Below are 25,018 nucleotides of genomic sequence, written 5' to 3' on the forward strand. Positions count from 1 at the left end.
TAAACCCCCCACCCCAACCCCATTGTGGTTACCTTATAAGATGAAACATACCTGTTGTCCTGGGCTAATCCTTCCAAAGAACCATGCTTATAGAAATCAAGTGCATATGCATTAAGTGGCATTATTCTTCCTTTGTTATCAAAAATTTTTGACCACAGCAGAGGAGCCTGATTGCTATTGATACGAATTGAGTGCAAAACTACCTGAAGAAATAAATTTTCTCTTAATGTGTCATTTTTATGTGAAGACATTTTATGATCTCTTATAGTATGCTTAGTTACTTCTTTTAATGATTTTAAAGCACACACTTCATAAACAGAACAGCACCTAAATGTAATACCTAGAACCATAAAGATCATCCATGAAAAAATAGGGACAAACCTAGGAGCTCTAACACATGGCATAATAGGAGCTCTAATATATAGTATAAACATATTATCAAATGTTATTAAAAGCAGACCGCAGAAGACAAAATAGATGAATGGGATGTCCTAAAAATTAGAAACTTAATGTGCATCAAAAGATTTAGACAAAAGAGCAAAAAGGGAGTAAATAGACTGGGAAAAAATTTTTTTGCAACTGTATAGCAGACAATGTCCTCATCTGTAAAATGTAAAGAAAACAATAACACCTCTAAAAGAAAAAGACAACCTAATTTAAAAATGGGCACAGGACATGAACAGACAGTTCAACAAGGAAGACATCCAAGCAGCGAACAAACATGAAAAAATGTTCATGAGCATTAGCCATTAGAAAAATGCAAATCAAAACAAAAATGAGGTATCATGTCACAGCAACGTTAATAGCAAAATAAAAATAATAAACAAAAAAGACCAGAAAACAACAAATTGCTCGTTAGGGTGTGGAGAGAACCGTACCCTCCAACATTGCTGTCAGTGCTATACCAATCTCACAGTCTTTGCTACGTTTGAACCCATTACTGCCATTACTGCTGCCACTGTGCCAATCCATCTTATTTAGGGCCTTCCTCTTTTTTACCAACCCTCCACTTACCAAACATGATATCCTTCTCCAGGTACTAGTCCATTTTTATATGTCTAAATAATGAGAGATGAAATCTGGCCACCCTGACTTCCAAGGAGCATCCTGGCTGTACTTCTTTCAACACAGATTGCTTTGTACTTTTGACAGACTATGGTACTTTTAATATTCTCCTCCAACACCATAACTCAGATGCATCAATTCTTCTATGGTCTTACTTATTCACTGTCCAACTTTCACATGCATATGAGGCTACTGAAAATACCATGGCTTGGATCAGGCATACATACCGTAGTCCTCAAACGGATGCCTTTATTCTTGAACACTTTAAAGACATCTTGTGCAGCAGGTTTGCCTAATACATTATTTCTTGACTGCTGCTTCAGAGTGTTGTTTGTTGATCCAAGCAAAATGAAGTCTTTGACAACTTTAATCTTTCTTCATTTAAATGGATGCTGTTTATTGATCCAGTGGTGAAGATTTTTGTTTTGTTTATATTTAGGTTCAGCACATAGGGAAGTCTGTGGTATTTTTACCTTAATCAGTGAGTATTTTAAGTCCTCTTCACTTTCGGCAAACGAGGTTATATCATCTGCACATTGCAGTTGTTGATGAGTCTTCCTCTAATCCTGATGCCAGGTTCTTCTTCCTATATTCCAGCTTCTTGGATTATTTGCTCAATATACAGAAAGAATAAGTATTGTGAAAGAATACAACCCTGGTGTATACTTTTCCTAATTTTAAACTGTTCATTATTCTCTTGTTCTGTTCGAATAAATGCTCTCGGCCTATGTACAGATTCCTAATTAAGTGCTCTGGAATGCTCATTCTTTGCAGTTTTGTCCAGAGCATGTCATGATCCACACAATTGAAAAGCCTTTACACAGTCAATAAAGTACAGGTAAACTGTAAGCATCTTTCTGGTATTCTCTGCTTTCAGCCAAGATCCATCTGACATTAGCAGTGATATCCCTCATTCCACCTTCTCTTCTGAATATGACTTCAAGCTCTGGAAGTTCTCTGTCAGTGTATGGTTGCAACTGTTTTCACATTATTTTACTTGCATGTGATATCAATGTTGTTGTTGTCAATGCTATTGTTCTATGATTTCTGCATTCTCTTAGATCACTTTTCTTTAGAATTGGCACAAATATGGAACTCTTTGAGTCATTTGGCCAGATAGCTGTTTTCAAAATTTTTTGGCATTGGTAAGTGAGTGCCTCCAGTGCTCCATCAGTTAAAAGATTTCAAATGGTATGCCATCAATTCCTGGTGCCTTATTCTTTGCTAATAATATACCATGGGCTTCTTATATATGAGTCTTATATATATATATATATATATGAGTCAATATATCATTGACTCTTAATCATATGCTACCTTTTCAAATGTTTGACTACTGACAATTTCTTTTTGGTAGAGTGACTCGGTATTCCTTGACTCATCTTTTGATGCTTTCTGTATCATTCAATATTTTGCCCTTACAATTCTTCAATTTGCAAGTTGAGACTTGAATATATTCTCCAATTCCCTCAGCTTGAGAAACGCTGAGTGTGTTCTTCCCTTTGGTTTTCTAATTCCAGATCTTTGCACATTTCATTATAATGTTTGACTTTGTCTTCTTGAGCTGACCTTTTAAATTTTCTATTTAGCTCTTTTACCTCCTCATTTCTTCCATTAGCTTTAGCATCTCTGTACTGACGAGCAACTTACAGAGTGTCTTTTGACATCCATTTTTGTTTTTTCCTTATTTTTTGGCTTATGATCTTTTGCTTTCTTCCTGTAAGATGTTCTTGATGTCATCTACAACTCTTCTGGTCTTAGTCTTTACTATACAATGCATCAAATCTACTCTTGAGAGGATCTCTCTATTCATGTGGGATACATTCAAGGTCATATTTTGGCTCTCATAGATTTGTTCTCATTTTCATCAGCTTCAGCCTGAACTTGCCTGTAAGCAGTTGATGGTCTGTTTCAAAGTCTGCCCCTGGCCTTGTTTTGACTGATGATATGGAGCTTTTCCACCATCTCTTTACACAAATGTAGTCCATCTGGTGACATCTATATATATGGTCATCTTTTATGTTGTTTAAAAAACAATATTTGCAATGTAGAAGTCATTGGCCTTGGAAAATTCTATCATGTAATCTCCAGTGTCCTTTCTATCACCGAAGTCGCAATTTCCAACTACTGATCCTCTGTTTCCAACCTTTGCATTCCAATTACCAGCAATTATCATAACATTTTGATTTCATGTTTGATCGATTTCACACAGAAGACATTGGTAGAATTCTTCAGTGTCATCATTACTGGCTTTAGTTGTTGATGCATAAATCTGAATAATACTGGTATTAACTGGTCTTCCGTTAGATGTATAGATATTGTCCTATCACAGACAGTGTTGTACTTCAAGACAGATCTTCATATGTTCTTTTTGATGATGAATGCAAAGCCATTTTTCTTCAATTTGTCATTCTCAGCATAGTAATCCATGTGACTGTCAGATCCAAAATGGTCAATAACGGTCTACTTCAGCTCACTAATGCCTAAGATATCGATGTTTATGGGTTCCATTGCTGGTGGCAATGTAAAATGGCTTAACCTCTGTGGCAAAAGATATGGAATTTCTGCAGAAACTTGAAAATAGAAATAGTGTATGACAGCAATCCCTCTACTTGGTATATATCCACAAGAAATACAAACAAGGACTCAAATAGGTTATGCACACCTATGTTGATCAGAGTGACTATTCACAATAGCAAAGATATGGCGCCAGCCTAAATGTCTTTCAATGGAAAATTCTTTTCTAGACTTACTCTCAAGATAAACTTTAGAATAGGGGCACCAAATATTCACAGAGATAATAAATAAAATCCATATTTGTGATAATAAAATTTAGAAGCAAACACAAATATTCAGTAATAACTGAATAGATAAATTGATTGTTTTATGTTCACCCCATGATATATTATGATCATGGGGTGAACATAAAATAATGAAAATAAAACAGAGCTTCATATAACAACAAAGAGCTTCATGTAACCACATAGGTGCATAATGCTTGTTGTAAAGAAGTAACATCCAGAAAACAACATTAAATATTTCTTTTTTGTTAAGGAAAAATTGAAAAGAAAATACACATAAACTGTGTAAGGGAATATGTAATAATGCTATAAACACTGCAAAAAGAGGAGAATGGGAATCAAAATTATGTTAATGAGTACATTGGAAAAAGAGGGGTGGCAAAGGGAAAGAAATATGGAAGGAACACACTAGAAATGTGTATTCCTCAGTCATGGGTGTTTGTTTACTGTTTAATTTTTTTTAGCAATGCATGCTTATTATTATGCTAAAAGTAATGCATAACAAAAGCAAAATGTATCTTAAAAGATTATATCCTTGTGGTACAGTGAAATTACTTGAGATGGCTCTTTTAACCATCGTCATCTTGTTGTTGTTGTTGATAAGTGTTTTCGAGTTGATTCTGACCCATAGCGATCCTGTATAGGGTTTCCATGGAGCAGCTGGTGAGCTTGAACCACCGACCTTGAAGTTCAAATGACCTTGCAGTCTGACGCATTAGCCTGCAGTGCAACACCAGGACTCTTAACATTCAGGATCAAAACTAACTCGGAATGCAGAAGTTCTCCAGTCAGGTATGCCATACTGCAGGCATACCTCAATCTTGTCTTCAGCCTCTCAGCCTGTGGTCCCTTGGCCTCCCCCCTGCTCTGGCAAGTGATGCAAAGCTCTTTTAGTCAGGCTATGAATGTACAAAGGGCACATTCTGTAAGCCAGTCACCTCTCTGTAGGCGCTCAGCTTTACTCAGTCTATAGAATCAAGCAGTTCTGTCATTCCATGCCACTGCCTCTGCCGTTGTCTCTGCCTTCACCTCTGCTGTTGCTGTTTTTCTATGTAGGGATCTCATGGTTTCCTTCTTGATGGTGCTGGGATCTTCTTTCTCTTCTTCTGAGATGGCTCATTTTAAACCTAGCTGGAGGGCAAAATGAACCAATCCCAGCTTTAGAGTCCTGTATACCTTATTTGCATGGTCTCACCCAATCACTTGGTGGGAATTAAGAAGACTTTAGACAGAAAAGTCTTATCAAGTAAATTCAAGGCACCACATCCCCACATAGGTTTTTCAGATGCAAGAAGCATAAGATTAATTCATAGGAGAATGGGAAAAGGCATTTAGTAAGAATGGAAAGAGGCAATTGGTAAATAATTTAACCAAGCAGGGCAGAGGTTTTCAGATAATTCCTGGAGTGATGCTGTAGGATCAGCACTGAACTGCAAACTACAGGTCAGCAGTTCAAATCCACATGTTGCTCCTTGGAAACCCTATACAGGGTTGTTATGAGTTGGAACTGACTTGACAGCATTTAACAACAACAAGAACAACAACTACAACTAAGAAATGGGAGGAATACAGCAGATGCTGATGGAGTTGAAAGAAAGTTTCTAATCAAACACTTTAACAGAAAGTTCTACTGACCACCCACCCCCACCCACACACATACACAAACACACATTAAAGAGGCCTAAACAGTCCTGGTGTGGCACTATGGGTTAATGCGCCAGACTGCAAAGCCATTTGAACTGCAAGGTCGGTGGTTCAAGCTCACCAGTCACTCCTTGGAAACCCTATACAGGGTCGCTATGGGTCAGAACTTATTCAACGACATTTAACAACAGCAAACAGTTATTACCATTCACTCCAGCTGGGAGGAATTGAATAAAAATTCTCACCTGGGACCATTTGAAACAGGGATCATTTAGTTGATCACGATAAGAAATCTAACCAGGGAGATTGGTCAGGTTGTCATCTGCTGGATTTACAATGAGTCATATCAGATGCAGAAATGGGAGGATTTCACTACCATAATGAAAGAAGAGTCAGGAGTGGAGTGTATAATTTGGAACATGAGAGACATGTGTACTGAACCTCACTGATGCAGGAAAAGTGCTGTGACACTAGAGAAGTGGCAGCAGCATCAAGGGCATGAATCACAGTAGTCATTTTTCCTGGGGAACAATTAAAGTTGAGTACCTTCAGGCAGGAGGCTAGCTGTGGCCTCTGCTTATTTTTGTCGTTAAGTACCTTCCAATAGATTACCTCTACTTAATTGGGGAAGGAGCTCTGGTAGCGTAGTGGTTACGAATCGGGCTGCGAATCTTAAGGTCAGCGGTTCGAAACTACCAGCCGCTCCGCGGGAGAAAGATGAGGCTTTCTACTCCTGTAAAGATTTACACCCTCGGAAACCCTGTACAGGGTCGCTATGGGTCGGAACCGACTTGACGGCACTTAACAACAAGAACAACTTAATTGGGGGAGTTAAGGTTGCTGACTCATGGAACTAGAGCTGAGTGCCTTCAGGCTGATGCTTATGGTAGACTGGCATGTCCTTTGGGTATTTATTGGCAACGCTAAAAGAAATGTGACATTGCCTGAGGAGGGCAGTGTCTGAGAGGCTGAAAAACTGCGGGAAATAGAGAGGTATGCCTCTGGATAATGTTGAGAAGAGGCACTCCTGACTGAAAGGACTGTATCTGACAGTTTCTGATCCTAAATTATAACCTGTTAAATTCCCTAATAAATCCCAGAATCATGAATATTGTCTATGAGTTCTGTGTGACTATGGTGGTGAATTTTCATACTCATTAAAGAAGCAAAAAGTGCCTTGGCAGGGATGGTTATCTATAAAGCATTAGCCTTGAGCTGATACTGAATTTGATTCTCCTTCCCAATTTGTGAAGCCAGAGAAGATCAGATGTGGCCCCCATGCTATTCTCACACCCTACACTAGCGAAGTGAAATTGTATAAGGTGAGTTGGGTAAGGCAAAGAGCAAACTGCTATTGAGTTGTACGCAGATACTGCAGGTATTTACCAGTGAGAGATGCTTCAAATAAGTGAAATAGAACTGGCCCTTACCTCCAGAACAACAATAGGAACAATTACAAGTCTGCATCAGTTCATATTAGGCACCTTCTAGGTCTTGGTCTAATTGAAGGGGATTGTATAGCAATATCACTACTACTCATCTGTCATTTTATTTTACTATGGAAGCGTGCATGTTGCTGTGATGTTGGAAACTATGTCAACAGTATTTTAAATGCCAGCAAGATTATGCATGATGGACAGTTTCAGCAGAACTTCCAAATTAAGACAGACTAGGAAGAAGAATAGGCAGACTCCATCTAAATGTTTAGCCATTCACTTTATGAATAGCAGAGGAATTTTGTCAGATATAGTGCTGGAGATAAGTCCCTCAGGTGGGAAGGCACTCAAAATATATAACTGGGGAAGAGCTGCCTCCACAAGCCATGGTATTTTCAATAGCCTCATATGCATGTGAACTTTGGACAATGAATAAGGAAGACCGTAGAGAATTGATGAATTTCAGGTATGGTGTTGGAGAAGAATTTTGAATGTACCACCAGAATAAATTATTGAATGATGCAGAAAACATCAAGAGAAGATGGAAGGAATACACAGAGTCACTGTACCAAAAGAAAATGGTTAATGTTCAACCGTTTCAAGAGGCAGTATATGATCAAGAGCCAATGATACTGAAGGAGGAAGTCCAAGGTGCATTGAAAGAACTGGCAAAGAACAAGGTACCAGAAATAGATGGAATAAAAATTGAAATCTTTCAAGAAAGTGAGGTGGCACAGAAGGCACTCACTTATCTCTGTCAAGAAATTTGGAAGACAACTATCTGGCTGACTGATTGGAAGAAATCCATATCTGTGCATATTACAAAGAGAGGTGACCCAATGGAATGAGGAAACCATCGGACAATCTCTTTGATATCCCATGCAAGTAAAGTTTTGCTAAAGGTAATACAGAAATGGCTACAATCATACATTGACAGAGAATTTCCAGAGGTTCAAGCCTGATTCAGAAGAGGCCATGGAATGAGGATTATCATTGCTGATGTCTGATGGATCTTGGCTGAAAGTAGAAAATATCAGAAAGATGTTTACCTGTGCTTTATTGACTACACAAAGGCTTTCGACTGTGTGGATCATGACAAGCTATGGACAACATTGCGAAGCATGAGTATTCCAGAACACTTCATTGTGCTCATCAGGAATCTGTACCTGGACCAAGAGGCAGTTGTTCAAACAGAACATGGGAACACTGAGTGGTTTAAATTTAAGAAAGTTGTGCGACAGGGTTGTATTCTTTTGCCATACTTATTCAACCTGTATGCTGAGCAAATAATCCGAGAACCTGGGTTCTATGAAGAAAAATGTGGCATCAGGATTGGAGGAAGGCTTATTAACAAGCTAGAATATGCAGATGATACAACCTTGCTTGCTGAAAGTGAAGAGGACTTAAAACATCTACTGATGAAGATCAAAGAGCACAGCCTTCGATATGGACTGTATCTCAATGTAAAGAAAACAAAATTCCTCACCACTGGCCCAATAGACAACATTCTTATCAATGGAGAAAAGATTGAAGTTGTCAAGGACTTCATTCTTCTTGGGTCAACTATCGACACTCAAGGAAGCAGCAGTCAGGAAATCAAATATGTACTGCATAAGGTAAATTTGCTGCACAAGACCTTTTTAAAGTGTTGATGAGCAAAGATGTCAGCTTGAGGACTAAGGTGTGCCTGACCCAAACCATGGTATTTTCAATAACCTCATATGCATGCCAAAGCTGGACAGTGAATAAGGAAGACTGTAGAAGAATTGATTCTTTTGAGTTATGGTGTTGGAGGAGAATATTGAAAGTGCCATGGGCTGCCAAAAGAACCAACAGATCTGTGTTGGAAGAAGTGCAGCAGAGTGCTCCATGAAGGCCAAGATGGCCAAACTTCATCTCTCATACTTCGGATATATTGTCAGTAGGGACCAGTCACTGGAGAAGGCGATCATGTTTGGTAAGGTGGAGGGCCAGAGAAAAAGATGAAGCCCCCACCCACCAATGAGATAGATTGGCTAAGTGGCAGCATCGATGGACTCAAACGTGGCAACAATAGTGAGGTTTGCCCAGGTTTGGGCAGTGTTTCGTTCTGCTCTGCATGAGATTTCTATGGGTCGGTACTGACTCGATGACACCTAACAACAACAACAACAAACAAAATATGTGCCAGAAGAGCAAAAAAAACTATCTTTGAAGAAGTACAACTTAGAAGGACTTCAGACATGTTATCAGGAGGGACCAGTCCCAGGAGAAATACATCATGCTTGGTAAAGTGGAGGGTTATTGAAAAAGAGGAAGGATTGACGCAATGGCAGTAGCAATGGGCTCAAGCATAGCAAATGTTGAGGATGGTGCAGTACTGGACAGTATTTCTTTCTGTTGTGCATAGGGTTGCTATGAGTTGGAATTGACTTCAGGTTACCTAAAAACAGCAGCAGCATAGCAATAAAACAGAGACATTCTATCCTGTTATAAATTTATCAGTGTCATGGTATTTTCATTAAACTCATATGCATGTGAAAATTGGAGAGTGCATAAGGAAGACCATTGAAGACCTTTTAAAGTGTTCAAGAGCAAAGATGTCAGTTTGAGGACATCTTTGTGCCTGACAAAAAACATGATATTTTCAATAACCTCATATGCATGTGAAAGTTGGACAGTGAATAAGGAAGACCTGAGAAGGACTGATGCATTTGAGTTATGGTGTTGGAGGAGAATATTAAAAGTATTATGGACTACCAAAAGAACAAAGCGATCTGTGTTGGAAGAAGTACTAGCAGGATGCTCCTTAGAAACCGGGATGGCCAGACTTTGTCTCTCATACTTCAAACCTATCATAAGGAGGTACCAGTCCCTGGAGAAGGATATCATGTTTGGTAAAGTGGAGGTTCAGAGAAAGAGAAAGGCCCCCAGTGAGATGGATTGGCACAGTGGAAGCAGCAATGGGTTCAAACATAGCAACAATTGTGAGGTTGGCACAAGACCGGGCCATATTTTGTTCTGTTGTACCTAAGGTCACACCTAACAACAACATGCACTCCATTTTCATACCACTTATCAGAATACAATGGAGCCCTGGTGATACTTCAGGATAAGTGCTGGATTGCTAATGCAAGGTAAAAGTTCAAACCCACCAAGGTCTCTTGGAGAAAAATGAGAATTTCTGCTTTTGTAAAGATTTACATCCTTGAAACTCTACACAGGTTTGATATGAGTTGGAATCAACTCAATGGCAGTTGGTTGGTATTAGAGTACAAATGGGATTTACTACATTCTGATGTGGCACTATAGGATAAGCACTGGACAAAAAATTTGGTTTGAACTGCAAGGCTAGTGGTTCAAACTCACCATCTGCTTCTCAGAAACTTTATACAGCATCACTGTGAGTTGGAACTGACTCCATGGCACTTAATAACAGTAATATTCAGAGAGCTGGAAAATATTCTACTTGCTATTCTAATAGCAAACTTATCTCAATCACCCTAGAGTCTTCAAAAATGCGTCAACAAAGTGCTTCAAAAAGGCAAGGTACCTCATGAAATCTTACTTGCCTCCTAAGTACCGTTTTCTTGGTTACATTTGCTGCCTGGAGTCTTTTGAAGTCTTTTCAGGGCTTTCTAGCAGAGTAAATCCATTCTCTTTCAAACACCCTTTATTCATTAATCTCATTCTCCATTTACCTGATTAACCATCTGGGGTTGAAGCAAATCGACATCTGTGTTTCCAGAAAGACAAACGAATGGTGAAACAGCTTTTCTCCCTTCTTTGCAGTTCATTAAGTGAGCCACAAGCTGGGAGTCTTCACATTCTTTACCTGTAAATTCTGAATGGATTGGGATACATTAGTTTATAAACATCAACCAATTGTCAAGCCTTATGTACTTGTTCAAAGTCTAGGTGTAATGCTGTAGGATAAGCACTGGGCTGCTAACCACAATACTAGCTGTTCAAATCCACCAGCTGCTTCTCAGAAATGTTATACAGGGTTCCTATGAGTCGGAAGTGACTTGACATCACTTAACAACAAATGTACATGTTCTAGACCCTGCTAGAAGTGGAATCTTTCAACTTTTCAAGGCTGACATAATGAAGACTGAAAAAGATACATCACATAAAAGTGATTAGTATTACTTGAAATAGAATATATTCACTAAATGATAGATACTAATGTTGCTATTTTTATTATCAAAATTTGTATTTAATTTAAGTTGTTTTGATCAACAAAAGTGAAAAATTAAATTTAACTCATGTTGTTAAGTGCCGTTGAGTGAGTGCCTACTTATAGCGACCATGTATATGGTTTCCAAGGAGCTGTTAGTGAGTTTGAACCACTGACTTGTGGTTCAAACTGACCTTGTGGTCCAGTGCTTTCTCCTATAGCACCACACCAGGTCTACTGTGTGAATATTCTTGTTATTGTCGTCAAGTGCCATTGAGTCTGTTCTGACTCATTGTGACCCTATATAGGGTTTCCGAAGAGCAGGGGAAACTGCGATCTCAGTTAAGCTACTTCCCTTTATCATAGTTCCTTTTTTGTTTTTTGTTTCTTTTCTTTTCTCATCTACTGAGAAGTTTATATCTAATAACTTCTGAGAAAGAAAAAGGAAAAGCAAGCACTAATAATGTTTACTATATTTCAAGAGCTCTTTTAAAGAAATGGATATATCTATATTAACTGGTTCACTTTAAGCTCACCAAAATTAAGTAAATGATGCTATTCTCATTCTTAAATATCTATTGATAAATGTAAGGCAGGAAAATATTGATTCATTTACTTAACGTTTCAATGCTAATAAATAGCAGAACCAGGATTTGGAACCAGGTAGTTGCTAAGAGCCTATGTTTTTTAATACAAAGTATATTTCCTCTCAAGACAAAGTGAGTTGGGGTACATCAAGATCAATTCCCATAACATAGTCCGCAAAGACAATGTTCTTTATCCCACTTTGACTAGTAACCATCTATTGACCTCTCACTGCCCAGTCAAGAAGAATGAAGAAAATTTAAAATGCATGGAAACAATTATCCAAAGAACTAATGAAATGTGTGAACTTCAGCATCCATGACACTAAGACCAGAAGAACTATATGATGCCCAGCTACCATTGTTGACCCCTTTGAAGGAGATCACAGTAGGAGGTCCTGGATAGAGTTGCAGAAAACTGTGAAACAAAACCCAAAGTAATGAAAATAGACCAGGCTTATTGCTGTGATAAAGAATGGTGGAATCCTAGCAACTATGGTCCTTACACACCCTTTAAGCATGAACTCACCCCTGTGGTTCAACTTTCAGTAAAACGCTAGACAGACCTATAAGATGAACAGTAACACCAAGGAGGGAGGCACTCCTTGGAGCAATGAACTATCTGAGACCAAATCAGAAGACAAAGGGATGTGAAAGAAGGATGGAAGAAAATGGTAACTGCAGGGAGGAAGTGGGAAGAGCATGATTACATTGTGAGGCTTGTAATCAATATCATGAATCAAAATAGGCATGAATTGTTGAATGAAAAGCAATTTACTTGGTAAACTTACATCTAAATCACAATAAATAGATAAAAAGTAAAAAGGGACAGATGAGTGCCTAGTTTTTCTTTATCTCATAGGTGCTCAAACTCCATTTCCCAGGCTTGACTCAAAAGCAAAATTAAATCAAGATGTTTTGTAAATAACTTTAATTTCATTCTACACTGCCTTTTAAACTTCTAATAAACACAAAATTTCTTGCTTTGGAAAACAGAAAATATTCCCTATTCTAAGGACAACTGACTTTTCCAAGATTCTACTAATTTTCTGGACTCCTGATATGGCATTGTAGAATACACACTGTAAAGCTAACCACAAGGTTGGCGGTCAAACCCACTAACTGCTCCTTGGAAACCTCATATAAGGTCGCTATGTGTTGGAACAGACACAATGGCACTTAACTACAACAGGAACAACAAAAATTTTTCTGGGGTAGACTTCTGGTTTGAGGGCGAGGGAAGCAGAGACAGATAGTAAAAGCTCCTTTGAAAAGGGCAGAAAAAACAGAGGAGAGGTCCGCGGAACAGCGGAGGAGATCTGGATCTTGTATAAGGCTGCGGGTACCAGTTTCCCGTGCCCAGCAGTGGAGAAATTTTCCTGTGGAAGCAAAATACAGCAATTTCTGAATCAATCTGGTGGCTCCCCGGAGGTCCTGAGGTTGGAGGACGGGACCACAGCCAAGCGGAGGCAGTGACCCAGCGCTAGAAGCTGGATTGTCTGGAGGAAGAGGTGTGATCAATTTTTCATCTTTCACTTTTCATTTTTCACATATCTTTCCTCTTCACTCCAATCATGCCCTCACTGCCCAGACCAGACACCTTAAGGCAGATGGGAGCACACCCCCAAAAGGGTCCAGCGTTGCACCCGCAGTTTTCACAGGGCACATAGAGGAATCCCACAGGCTGCTTCTTATGACATCTGGCTCTGGTACCCAGACACAAAGTTGACCTGGGTGGGGCCCTTTAGCTCTGCCTAAACAGCAAAGGCCACTGGATAGTCAATTATGATTTTAAGTTTGTTTTTGATTGGTAGTTTCTGTCTCTGCTTTTATATTGTTTCTGTCTTTGGTCCTTTTGGCTTCACTCTTTTCCCAGGAGTGGGAGCTTACTCCCCATACCTTACTCAAGAAGAGAAAGCAATTGTGCTCATATAGCCAAGCTACAAGCATACCCTGAATATCCCACCACCTGGACAATAGCCAATACCAGCTGCTAGGCATTACACATGAAAAGGGAAGCCTATCTCCATATCATATCTACCAGGAGACACTCAATAAGCTTAACAGCAAAGCAACATACATCAATTTAAGCATCAAAAACCCACATAACTACTGAAAATGTCCAAGAAAACACAATTAAAGATGTCAACACATGTACAAAAACAGAAAAAAGTAACTGAGACAAATGAGCTGGAAGCCGAGAAGCTATCTGCAATAAAAAACAAACATGGTTTCAATGGGTAAAAGTGGGGAAATAATGTTAAGATGCTTGGCTGTCTTTTGAATCTTGGTTTCCCTTGCCTACTATTGTAAAATAGACACTTGAAGAGGAGAGAGAGGAATAGCCAGAAACATCACCATAGAAAGCTTGTAAGTCCATCTTCAGCCTATAACTGATTGGAATACCTAAAATGGGAATGGAACTTGCCCAGTGAAGGAGGCTCCCTGTGGAGCCTTTGCATTGTACAAGACCATAGGTGGAATCCTGATCCCCATCCAGAATCTTGGGAGATGGGGGGTTTCCACTTGAAAGGGCAAGTCGACCAACTTGGAGCAGCCAGAAGAACAGAAGACTACTAAAGAACTAATAAGTTGTTCCCCTGGGAGCCATCAAGGCAAGTGGTCAGGTCCCCTCAAGGCAAAACCCCTTCCAACACTGAAACTTAAGTGGAATACACAAGCAGGCATGTGGTCTTCTGCTGACCACATTGGTCACTGATAAGGGGAAGAGGGAAAAAAACATCAATGAAGTTGTGAGCTAAGTCTGACCCCATTCAATAGACTTCTCTTAACCTGGATTGAGACTTGGCTAACTAGCAGTATGACAAGACCTGGGGACTCCTCGACCCAGGGGTAGGGATATGGCCCCAAAGGACTAGAGTGGAATGTGAAGCATCCAGCTGATGTGAAGTGAGGGGAGGTGTACAGGAACACTCACACTTGCAGATAGTATCCATTTGACCTGGCATGAAGAGGAAGAAAAAAAAAAAAAAAAAAAGAGTAACCCACTACAATTGGATGAACTTGACCTATGCTTGTGGATGCAGTATGATAAAGGAGCGAACAAATCTTTACAGTGAGGATCATTCCCACCCCCTTGGTAAACAGGGCCGACAAGGATGGGGAACCTAGACATTGGATACCCAAAATGGGGGTGCTACAAAGGCAAGAAGTGACTAGCTTACAAGCTTTCAGTATGGAACTTAGTTCCAGAGGATACGGGGAAAGGTATAATCTCCACTGAGTTGTTTCCATCCAACCTGTCTGGATGGGGTTGATAAAAGGTATGGGGGATAGGACTCCTATGGTTCAATGGGGAATGATTGCTATCAGGTCTGACAGTGAGTGTTGGAAAGGTACATGTAAATATTTTGTAACAAGAGGAGGGTAGCAGCTGATTTTGAAGTTCAGGGGTGGAGATCCCTGGAACCATCAAGGGAGGGAGAAAAGCGAAGTGTGGAACCCTGTCCAGGGAGGCAATGACACCAGGGATGGAGGCAGAGATGAGGATGTGGAAAGAAGGAGTGGCTGGAGACTCTGGGCTCAGGGAGAGGGAGGGGCTGTATGTTGGCGGCTGGTGGTGGGGGTGTCAGACATACCCTTTGGTTGTTTGATGATGCATGCAGGGGATTGTAATCATTGCAATGAAACGAAATATGATAGGATGAATATAAGGATAATGGATAATGCTCTCCCATGGAAACTGACACACAATTCACAATTAAAAACATATATATTCTGGGGTAAATTATACTTTGACAAGATTATTTACTCTTTAAATTGTTCCACAATAGAAATCAAAGATACTTACTGATATTTGACAATGGGAGTTGATATTCCTGCTTCATATCAGTCATTTTGGAAACAATTAGCAGGAAAGAAGCAAAGTCCTTTGTCACGTTCATGTTATACTCATGTAAAGAAGCATTAAAATCCTCAGGGAGCTCATCAAGGAATACCTATAGTCCAAGTTATTTTCAGAGAGATACTTTCATTGAAATGCATACTTTGAGAATGGAGGGATAAAGGACATTGTGATAGAATTCTATAATATTTAATAATGTCAGTGCTTAATTCTTTCATTTGCAAAATTAAAGTAAAATTACTTTTGTTTCTATTTGCATTTATAAAGAAAAATACCTTTACTTTTATTATAGCTTTATACTACTTAATCAAACAACTTTTAAAATAGAAGTTTACCCAGAAGTGCTATTAGATTTATGAATTTTTGAAGAATTTAGTGACTTATTAGAGAGAAAACAACAAATTAAAACACCTGGGATAAATGTAATTTATACTGTAAAATTTGCATTGAACACGTCTGTCCCACAAGATCTCTTCAAAGTGTTCAAGAGCAAAGGTGTCAGTTAGAGGACTAAGGTGAACTTGATTTAAGCTATGGTAGTTTCAGTAATCTCATTTGCATGTGAAAGTGGACAATGAACAGGCAAGACTCTAGAAGAATTGTTGCATTTGAATTATAGTTTTGGAGGAGAATATTGAAAGTACTATGGACTTCCAAAACACAAACAAATCTGTGTTGGAACAAGTACTGGCAGAATGCTCCTTACAAGCCAGGATGCCCAGACATTTTTTTGTCTCTCATGCTTCAGACATATTATCAGGAGGGACCAGTACCTGGAGAAGGATATCATGCTTGGTAAAGTAGATGGTCAGAGAAAAAGAGGAAGACACCCCAAAAAGATGGATTGGCACAGTAGCAGTAGCAATGGGCTCACACAAAGCAACAATTGTGAGATTGGTGAAGGACTGGGTAGTGTTTTGTTCTGTTGTGATAGGTTGTTGTGAGTTGGTGCTGACTGGATGGCACGTAATAATAACACCATACAGTAAAATCAAGCTGGATTCACTTTGTAAATATTTTGTTAGGAATTTTTCGCATCTAGAACCGACTCGACGGCACTTAACAACAACAACATAACAACATATTTAGATATATTTATAACTTTCATTTTTGTAAAGTACTTGTCAGATTTTGTGTTACGATGAAGCTGTGTTAGACTTAGTTATGTAGTTCCCCCTTTTCTTCTCTAGAAGTGTTTGGGAAAAGTTGATGTCATTGCTTAATGATTTGTGATAACTCTCCAGTGAAACTATCTAAACATGGGGGTTTCTTTGTGAGAAAGTTTTATATAATAAATCAAATGTCATAGTAAGTGTCACTACTAAAAGGAACCAAAAAAAAAAAAAAAACCATAATGGTAAAATATACCAGGCTCATGGCTAGGACGACTTAACATAAAAATATCAATACTTCTCAAAGCTGCGATCTATAGATAAGATGTGATATCCATCAAAATTCAGCATTGTTCTTTAAAGAGATAGAAAGACTGATTACCAAATTTATAGGGAAAGGAAAGAAATACCAGATAAGGGGAGAGTTATAGGATAAGCACTGGAATGTTAACTGCAAGCTTGGTGGTTCAAACCCACCAGCTGCTCCTTGAAAGGGTTGCTTTGAGTCAGAACAGACTCAGTGGCACTTAGCAACAACTTAAAAACTAAAGAACATAGTTGTTGTTCTTAGGTACCATTGAGTCAGTACCAACTCATAACGACCCTATGCACAACAGAACAAAACACTGCCTGGTTCTGGGCCACTCTCACAATTGTTGTCATGCTTGAGCCCATTGATGCTGCCACTTTGCCAATCCAGCTCACTGGGAGTCTTCCTCTTTTTCTTTGACCCTCCACCTTAACAAACATGATAGCCTTCTTCAGCGACTGGTCCCTCCTGACAATATGTCCGAAGTATGAGAGATGATGTTTGGCCATCCTGGCCTCTAAGGAGCATTCTGGCTCCACTTCTTCCAACACAGACCTGTTGGCTCTTTTGGCAGCCATGGCACTTTCAATATTCTTCTGCAACACTATATCTCAAAAGCACCAATTCTTCTACAGTCTTCCTTATTCACTGTCCAGCTTTGGCATGCATATGAGGTTATTAAAAATACCATGGTTTGGGTCAGGCGCACCTTAGTCCTCAAGCTGACATCTTTGCTCTTCAACACTTTAAAGGTCTTGTACACCAGATTTGCCTAATGTAATAGGTCATTTGATTTCTTGACTGGTGCTTCCATGAGTGTTGATAGTTGATCCAAGAAGAATGAAGTCCTTGATAACTTCAGTCTTTTCTCCATTGATAAGAATGTTATTTATTGGTCCAATGGTGAGGATTTATGCTTTCTTTACATTGAGATGCAATTCATACCGAAGGCTGTGTTCTTCAATCTTTATCAGTAAATGTTTTAAGTCTTCTTCACTTTCAGCAAGCAAGGTTGTATCATCCATATATTGCAGATTGTTAATGGGTCTTCCAATCATGATGCCATGGTTTTCTTCATAGAACCCAGCTTCTTGTATTATTTGCTGAGCATGCAGAGATCAAATTAGTACTGTGAACGAATGCAATCCTGTCGCACACTTTTCTTAATTTTAAACCATTCAGTGTTCTCAAGTTCTATTCAAACAACTGCCTCTTGGTCCATGTACACATTCCTCATGAGCACAGCTAAGTGTTCAGAAATACTCATGCTTCAGAATGTTGTCCACAGCTTGTCATGATCCATACAATCAAAAGCCTTTGTGTAGTCAATAAAGCACAAGTAAACATCTGTCTGGTATTCTCTGCTTTCAGTCAAGATCCATTGGATATCAGCAATGATATTCTCATTCCATGTCCTCTTCTGAATCTGGCTTGAACCTCTGGAAGTTCTCTGTCAATGTATGCTTGAAGCCATTTCTTTATTACCTTTACTAAAACCTTACTTGCATGGGATATCAAAGATATTGTCTGATGATTTCTGCATTCCGTTGGGTCACCTCTCTTTGGAATGGTCACAGATACAGATTTCTTCCAATTAGTTGGCCAGATATTTGTTTTCCAAATTTCTTGGCAGAGATGAGTGAGTGCCTCCAGGGCCACCTCATGTTCTTGAACGATTTCAATATTTATTCCATCAATTCCTGGTGCTGTTCTTTGCCAATGCCTTCAATGCACCTTGGACTTCTTCTTTCAGTATCATTGGCTCTTGATCATATGCTACCTCTTGAAATGGTTGAACATCAACTGTTTCCATTTGGTACAGTGACTCTGACATCTCAATCTTCCCCATTTTAAAGCCTAATTTATAGCCACAAGTACTCAGAACAGCCTGGCACTTGTACAATGATAGACACTAGAGAAATGCAATAAAATTAAGAACACAGACGTAAACCCATCTACATATGAACAAATGATATTTGATTAAAAAAAAGTCTAAACTCATTAAATAGTGAAGAGATAGTTTCTTTTAACAAATAGTGCTGTAAATACTGACTCTTCATTTGCAGAAAAATTAAATAGGGCACATATTTCATACCATATACAAATGCAAACTCAAGACTACTCAAAGATACCAAAATAAACCCATCTATGAAAAAAATAGGGAGAAATTTAGGAGTTCTAATGCATGGAATTAGTAATTGGAAAATATGGCCTTGATGATAGAAATTAAGCTTACTATTACATGACAGAATTTTGAAAGTTCACTCATGTATTCATTGCAAATATGCTTTAAAAATCACATAACAGATGAGTATGCATATGAACCTCACCAGATGGAATACACAGAAATATAATTGACTATATCTGTGGAAAGAGATGGTGGAAAAGTTCCATATCATCAGCCAAACAAGGCCAGGGACAGATTGTGGAACATCAACTACTCATATGCAAATTCAGGCGGAAGCTGGACAAAATAAAAACAAGTCCACAAGAGTCAAAATGTGACCTTGAACATATGCCACCTGAAGTTAGAGGTCATCTCAAGAACAGATTTGATTAATTAGACACTAATGACTGAAGATCAGAAGAGTTGTGGGATGAGATCAGAACATCATACAGGAAGAAAGCAAAAGGTCATTCAGAAGAAAAGCATTGAAACAGATGTCAGAAGAGACCCTGAAACTAGCTCTCCAGCATAAGAAATGCAAAAGCAAATGAAAGAAATGAGGAAGTGCAAGAGCTGAACAGGCAATTTCAAAGATCAGCTTCAAGTATTATAATGAAATGTGCAGAGTTGGAGTTAGAGAACCAAAAAGGAATGACATGCTCAGCACTTCTCAAGCTGAATGAATTGAAGGAAAAAATTCAATCATGGGATTGCAGTATATATACTATGGGCAAAAGGGAGTGCTGTTGTGGCACTGTAGGACAAGTACTCGACCATAAGGTTGACTTGAACTGCAAGGTCAGAGGTTCAAACTCATCAGCCACTCCTCAGAAACCCTACACAGGATAGTTTTGAGTCAGAACCAACTCTATGGCACTTAACAACAACAACAACAACAACATGGGCAAAATAGTGAATGCAGAAAATGTCAAAAGAAGATAGAAATACACAGAGTTACTGTACTAAAAAGAAATGGTCGATTTTCAGCTATTTCAAGAAATTGAATATGACCAAAATGAATGTTATTGAAGAATGAAGTCCAAGGTGAATTGAAGGCAATGGTGAAAAACAAGATTCAGTGATTTATGGAATACAAATTGAAATCTTTCAAAAAAACTAATGCAGCACTGAAGGCATTCACTCATCAATGTCAAGAAATTTAGAAGACAGCTACCTGGCCAACAGAATAGAAGAGATCCAGATTGTGCCTATTCCAAAGAAAAGTTGACACAACAGAATGTGGATCATTAGACAAAATCATTAATATTACAAGCAAGTAAAATTTTGCTAAAGATAATTCAAAAATAGCTGTAACAGTACATTGGCAGGAAACTGTCAGAGGTTCAAGTGGGTTTCAAACGAGGACATGGAGCAAGGCTATCATTGCTAACGTCAACTTTATCTTGGTTGAAAGCAGAGCATACCAGAAAGATGTTTACCTGTTCTTTCTATTTACTATTCAAAATCTTTTAACTGTGTGAGTCATGAAAAGCTATGGATGACATATTGAGAATGGGTATTCCAGTACACTTAATTGTGGTCATGAGGAGCATGTACACAGACCAAGAAACAGTTGTTGTTAAGTGCCATGGACTCAGCGACCCTGTAGAGGGTTTCCAAGGAACAGCTAATGAATGGTTTTAAATCAAGAAAGGTGTGTGCCAGGGTTGTACCCTTTCACCATATGTATTCAATCTATATGCTGAACAAATAATCTGAGAAGCTGCATTATCAGGATTGGCAGATGACTCATTAAAAATCTGCAGTATGCAAATGATACAATCTTGCTTGCTGAAAGCAAAGAGGACTTAGTGATGAAGACCAAAGACCACAGTTTTTGGAATGGGTTGTACCTCAATATAAAGAAAACAGACATTCTCACCACTGGACTAATAAATAACATCATGAAAAATGGAGAAAAGGTTTTAGGTGTCAAAGAATTCATTTTGTTTGGATCCTCAATCAACACTCATGGAAGCAGCCATCAAGAAATCAAAGGAGTTATTGTATTAGGCAAGTCTGCTACACAAGAACTCTTTGAAGTGTTCCAGAGCAAAGATGTCATTTTGAGGACTAAGTTGCTCCTGATCCAAGTATAGTATTTTCATTCACCTCATATGCTCACGAAAGTTGGACAATTAATAATGAATACTGGAGAATTGATGCATTTGAGTTGTGGTGTTAGAAAAAAATATCAAAATCACCATGGCCTATCAGAAAAACAATCAAATCTGTGTTGGAATACATATAGCCAGAATGCTTCTTAGAAGCCAGGATGGTGAGACTTTCTCTTTCATACTTCGGAAGTATTATCAGGAGTCATCAGCCCTTGGAGATGTTCAAGGGCTTGGTGCTGCTTAGATTTCTTCCTTCAATACCTTTATTCTTGATCATATGGCCCATCTTGAAATGACCAATTCTTTTTGGTACAGTGACTCTGTATTCCTTTTAACTTCTTTTGATGTTTCCAGTGTCATTCAACATTTTCCCCACAGGATCCTCCAATATTTCAGCTCAAATCTTGAATTTTTTACTTCAGTTCTTTCAGCTTGAGAAATGCTTGAGCATGTTCTACCCTTTTGGTTTTCTAAGTCAAGGTTTTTGTACATTTCGTTATAACTTTTGACTTTGCTTTCTTGAACTGCCCTTTGAAATTTTCTATTCATAGTTTTTGCTCAATCATTTCTTCCATTCATTTTTAGCTTCTCTACTCTAAAGAGAAATTCAGGTGGGACATACTCAATGTCCTATTTAGCTCCAGTGCACTTATTTTAATTTCTTCAGCTTCAGTCTTAACTTGCATAGGAGCAACTAATGGTCTCTCCCACAGCTGGCTCCTGGACTGTTTTGGATAATATTATTGAGCTTCTCCATCGTCTCTTCCCACAGAGGAAGTCCATTTGATTCTTGTGTGTCCCATCTGATGAGGTCCAAGTGTATAGCTGCTGTTTATGTTTAAAAAAAGGTGTTCTGGTAGTGTAGTGGTTATGAATAGGGCTACTAACCTCAAGGTCAGCAGCTTGAAACTACCAGCTGTTTCATGGGAGAAAGATGAAGTTTTCTGCTGCTGTAAAGATTTAAAACCTCAGAAACCCTATGCAGAGTCAGAACCCACTCCACAGCACATAACCAACACCACTAGTCATTGGTCCTGGAAAATTCTATCATGTGATCTCCAGCATTGTTTTAATCATCAAAGTCATATTTTCCAGTTATGAAATCTTCTTCTTTGTTTCCAACGTTTCCATTCCAATCACCAGTAATTATCAATATATCTTGATTGCACGTTTGATCAATTTCAGACTGAAAATGTTGATATAACTTTTTAATTTCATCATTGTTGGTTTTAGTGATTAGTGTACAAATTTCAGGAATAGTATCAACTGGTCTTCCTTGTAAGTGTATGGATATTATCCTAACACAGACAGCATTGCATTTCAAGACAGCTCTTGAAATGTTCTTTTTGATGATGATTCTGATACCAATCCTCTTCAATTTGACATTCTTGGCACAATAAACCATATGATCGTCCAATTCAAAATGGCTAATCCAGTTCATTTCAGCTCACTAATGTCTAGGATGGAGTCCTGATGTGGCGCTGTGGGTTAATGTGCTGGAATACAAGGCCACTTTGAACTGCATGGTTGTTGGTTGAAGCTCACCAGCTGCTCTTTGGAAACCCTATACAGGGTCGCTATGAGTCAGCGCTGACTTGAGGGCACTTAACAATAACAACAACAGCAATGTCTACAATATCAATCTTAATGCATCATTCTGTTTCATTTTTGACCATTTCCAATTTTCCTAGATTCATACTTCCTACATTCCGTGTTCCAATTATGAATGGATATTTTCAACAGTTCGTATCCATCAGTTGCTGCTCTATGGGAGAAAGCTGAGACTTTCTGTTCTGGCTGAAACCCTATACAGAGTTGCTCTGAGTTGAGACGGACTTATATTACGGAGCTGCAGCAGCAGGATTTCTTCTTCACTGAAAGCTGTAATTTAATGCAATTAAATGCAAATGCATAAAAAAAAAAAAAGAATTGACCCGTTCTTTCCTTAAGACATTTACTTTTTTGGTAGATATAATGGAGTCCTGACGTGGCATTATGGGCGAATGCATCAGACTGCAAAGCCTCTTGAACTGCAAGGGTGGTGATTCAAGCTCACCAGCTGCTCCTTGGAAACCCTACACAGGGTTGCTATGGGTTGGAATACACTCGATGGCACTTAACAACAACAACAATGGAGAAGAAGTATGAATTCGAAATGTATTGGTATGGCTTTATAGGATAAGCACTTGAGCACAAATCACAAGGTCGGCAGTTCAAACCCATTAGCTATTCCTCAGAAACCCTAGACAGGGTGCTGAGTGAGAACTGATTGGATGTCCCTTAACAACAATAACAACATAACATTAACTATAGAAAATTATTATTAAAAACAAATAAATCATTCCATATTAAATAAAAATCTACTGCTGCTTAAATATTTCTGAAAATATATTTAATTATCTTAATTATTAGATTTTGTGAGAATAATTGTACCTTTGATTGATGAAACTTTAAATTATCATCGTAGAACTTTGCTGGCATATATCTTCTTCCAAACAGATTTGCTAACACTAACATTAGCTTTTCCATTACATCTTGAGAAAAGTGTTTTGAGCCTGTTCAAAACAAAGTGTTTTGTTGTAAATAGAAAAAAAGTACATTGATCCCATTTTCATATTTAAATCAAATGCTATATTACATCTCATTTAATGCAAACTAAGATTTCATAACAAAAATAGCAACTGCAGAATGACTATACTTACTGACAGCTTTACATCTCCTGAGTGGGTGATCAGTTTTCCTAAAGTGTTTTATGGTCATGTCTCTAAAAAAATATCTCTGATGGTACCATGATATCTAATAAAATCCAGTATCCTTAGTTCAGCTTTTAAGACTTCTCAAATTTCAATCCACTCCCTTACTTTCCTTCCACTCATACTATCTTTTGGTCAACTTGTATTCTTCACAAAATATACGCATTTACCCGAGTAGTTAAAAAGTTGCTTTATATAATACCTGGGATTCTGAAGCCCCACAATCTATTTAATCTTAGCTCTGATACTTAATAACACTGTGTTACTTATTTAGATTATTTAACTTCTCTGTAAATCAGTTTCCGCAGTTATGAAATAGCGATAGGCATATTATCTACCTTATAAAGTTATAAAATTTTCTATCCTAGACTTGCATACACATATACTCTCTCTCTCTGAAACACACACTTGCACTTCCTGTTGTCTGAGATTATTTCTTTTTGTACAGGGCATAATTTTCTGAGAAACTTTTTTCATGTATTGTTTCTCATAACAATACATGATCAGAATACAGTGACTACACTTACTTTGCAAAGTAGAGTGTGTTCCTATTAGTTTTGATAAAAACAATGTGAAACATGTTTCATTCAGCAGGTAGTAGAAACTATTCATTTATAAGCACAAATCTTACAAAAAGAAACATTTATTTAAAGGACAATTTTGTAGTTATATATTAAAAAAGGAACGCTTTCAGTAACAACTATGTTAAATACAATATAATACAATGCAATACTATTATTGTGTGTCATCAAGTAGGTTCCAACTCATAGGAATCTTGTATATGGTTTCTCAGAACGGGTAGTGGATTTGAACTGCTGACATTTTCGTTAGCAGTCCAGTGCTTAGCCTGCAGCACCACACCAGAGCTCTTAAATAAAATACTAGGTAGAAATTACAGATTAAATTTATTTAAAAAATATATAATATATGGGCAAAACTAATGACATGTTTAGGGGAAAACAAAATTGTAGAGTGTATAATTGAGGCCTGGTGTGGCTAATGATA

At 38.2% G+C, this 25,018-nt stretch overlaps 1 protein-coding gene across 1 annotated transcript in view; it reads right to left on the bottom strand.

Annotated features, from left to right (window-relative positions):
- LOC102829971 (probable ATP-dependent RNA helicase DDX60-like) overlaps nucleotides 1–25,018 on the bottom strand; it is a gene marked incomplete at its 5' end in the record, with an annotated part of 180,523 nt that overhangs the window by 11,004 nt on the left and 144,501 nt on the right. Inside the window, 4 exons of the mRNA XM_006864549.1 lie at nucleotides 52–203; nucleotides 10,627–10,769; nucleotides 15,501–15,648; nucleotides 23,694–23,815. Coding sequence (XP_006864611.1) covers nucleotides 52–203; nucleotides 10,627–10,769; nucleotides 15,501–15,648; nucleotides 23,694–23,815 — 565 coding nt within the window. The remainder of the gene's footprint in view (nucleotides 1–51; nucleotides 204–10,626; nucleotides 10,770–15,500; nucleotides 15,649–23,693; nucleotides 23,816–25,018) is intronic.

Source organism: Chrysochloris asiatica, unplaced genomic scaffold, assembly GCF_000296735.1.
Source record: "Chrysochloris asiatica unplaced genomic scaffold, ChrAsi1.0 scaffold00066, whole genome shotgun sequence".
Taxonomy (NCBI): domain Eukaryota; kingdom Metazoa; phylum Chordata; class Mammalia; order Afrosoricida; family Chrysochloridae; genus Chrysochloris; species Chrysochloris asiatica.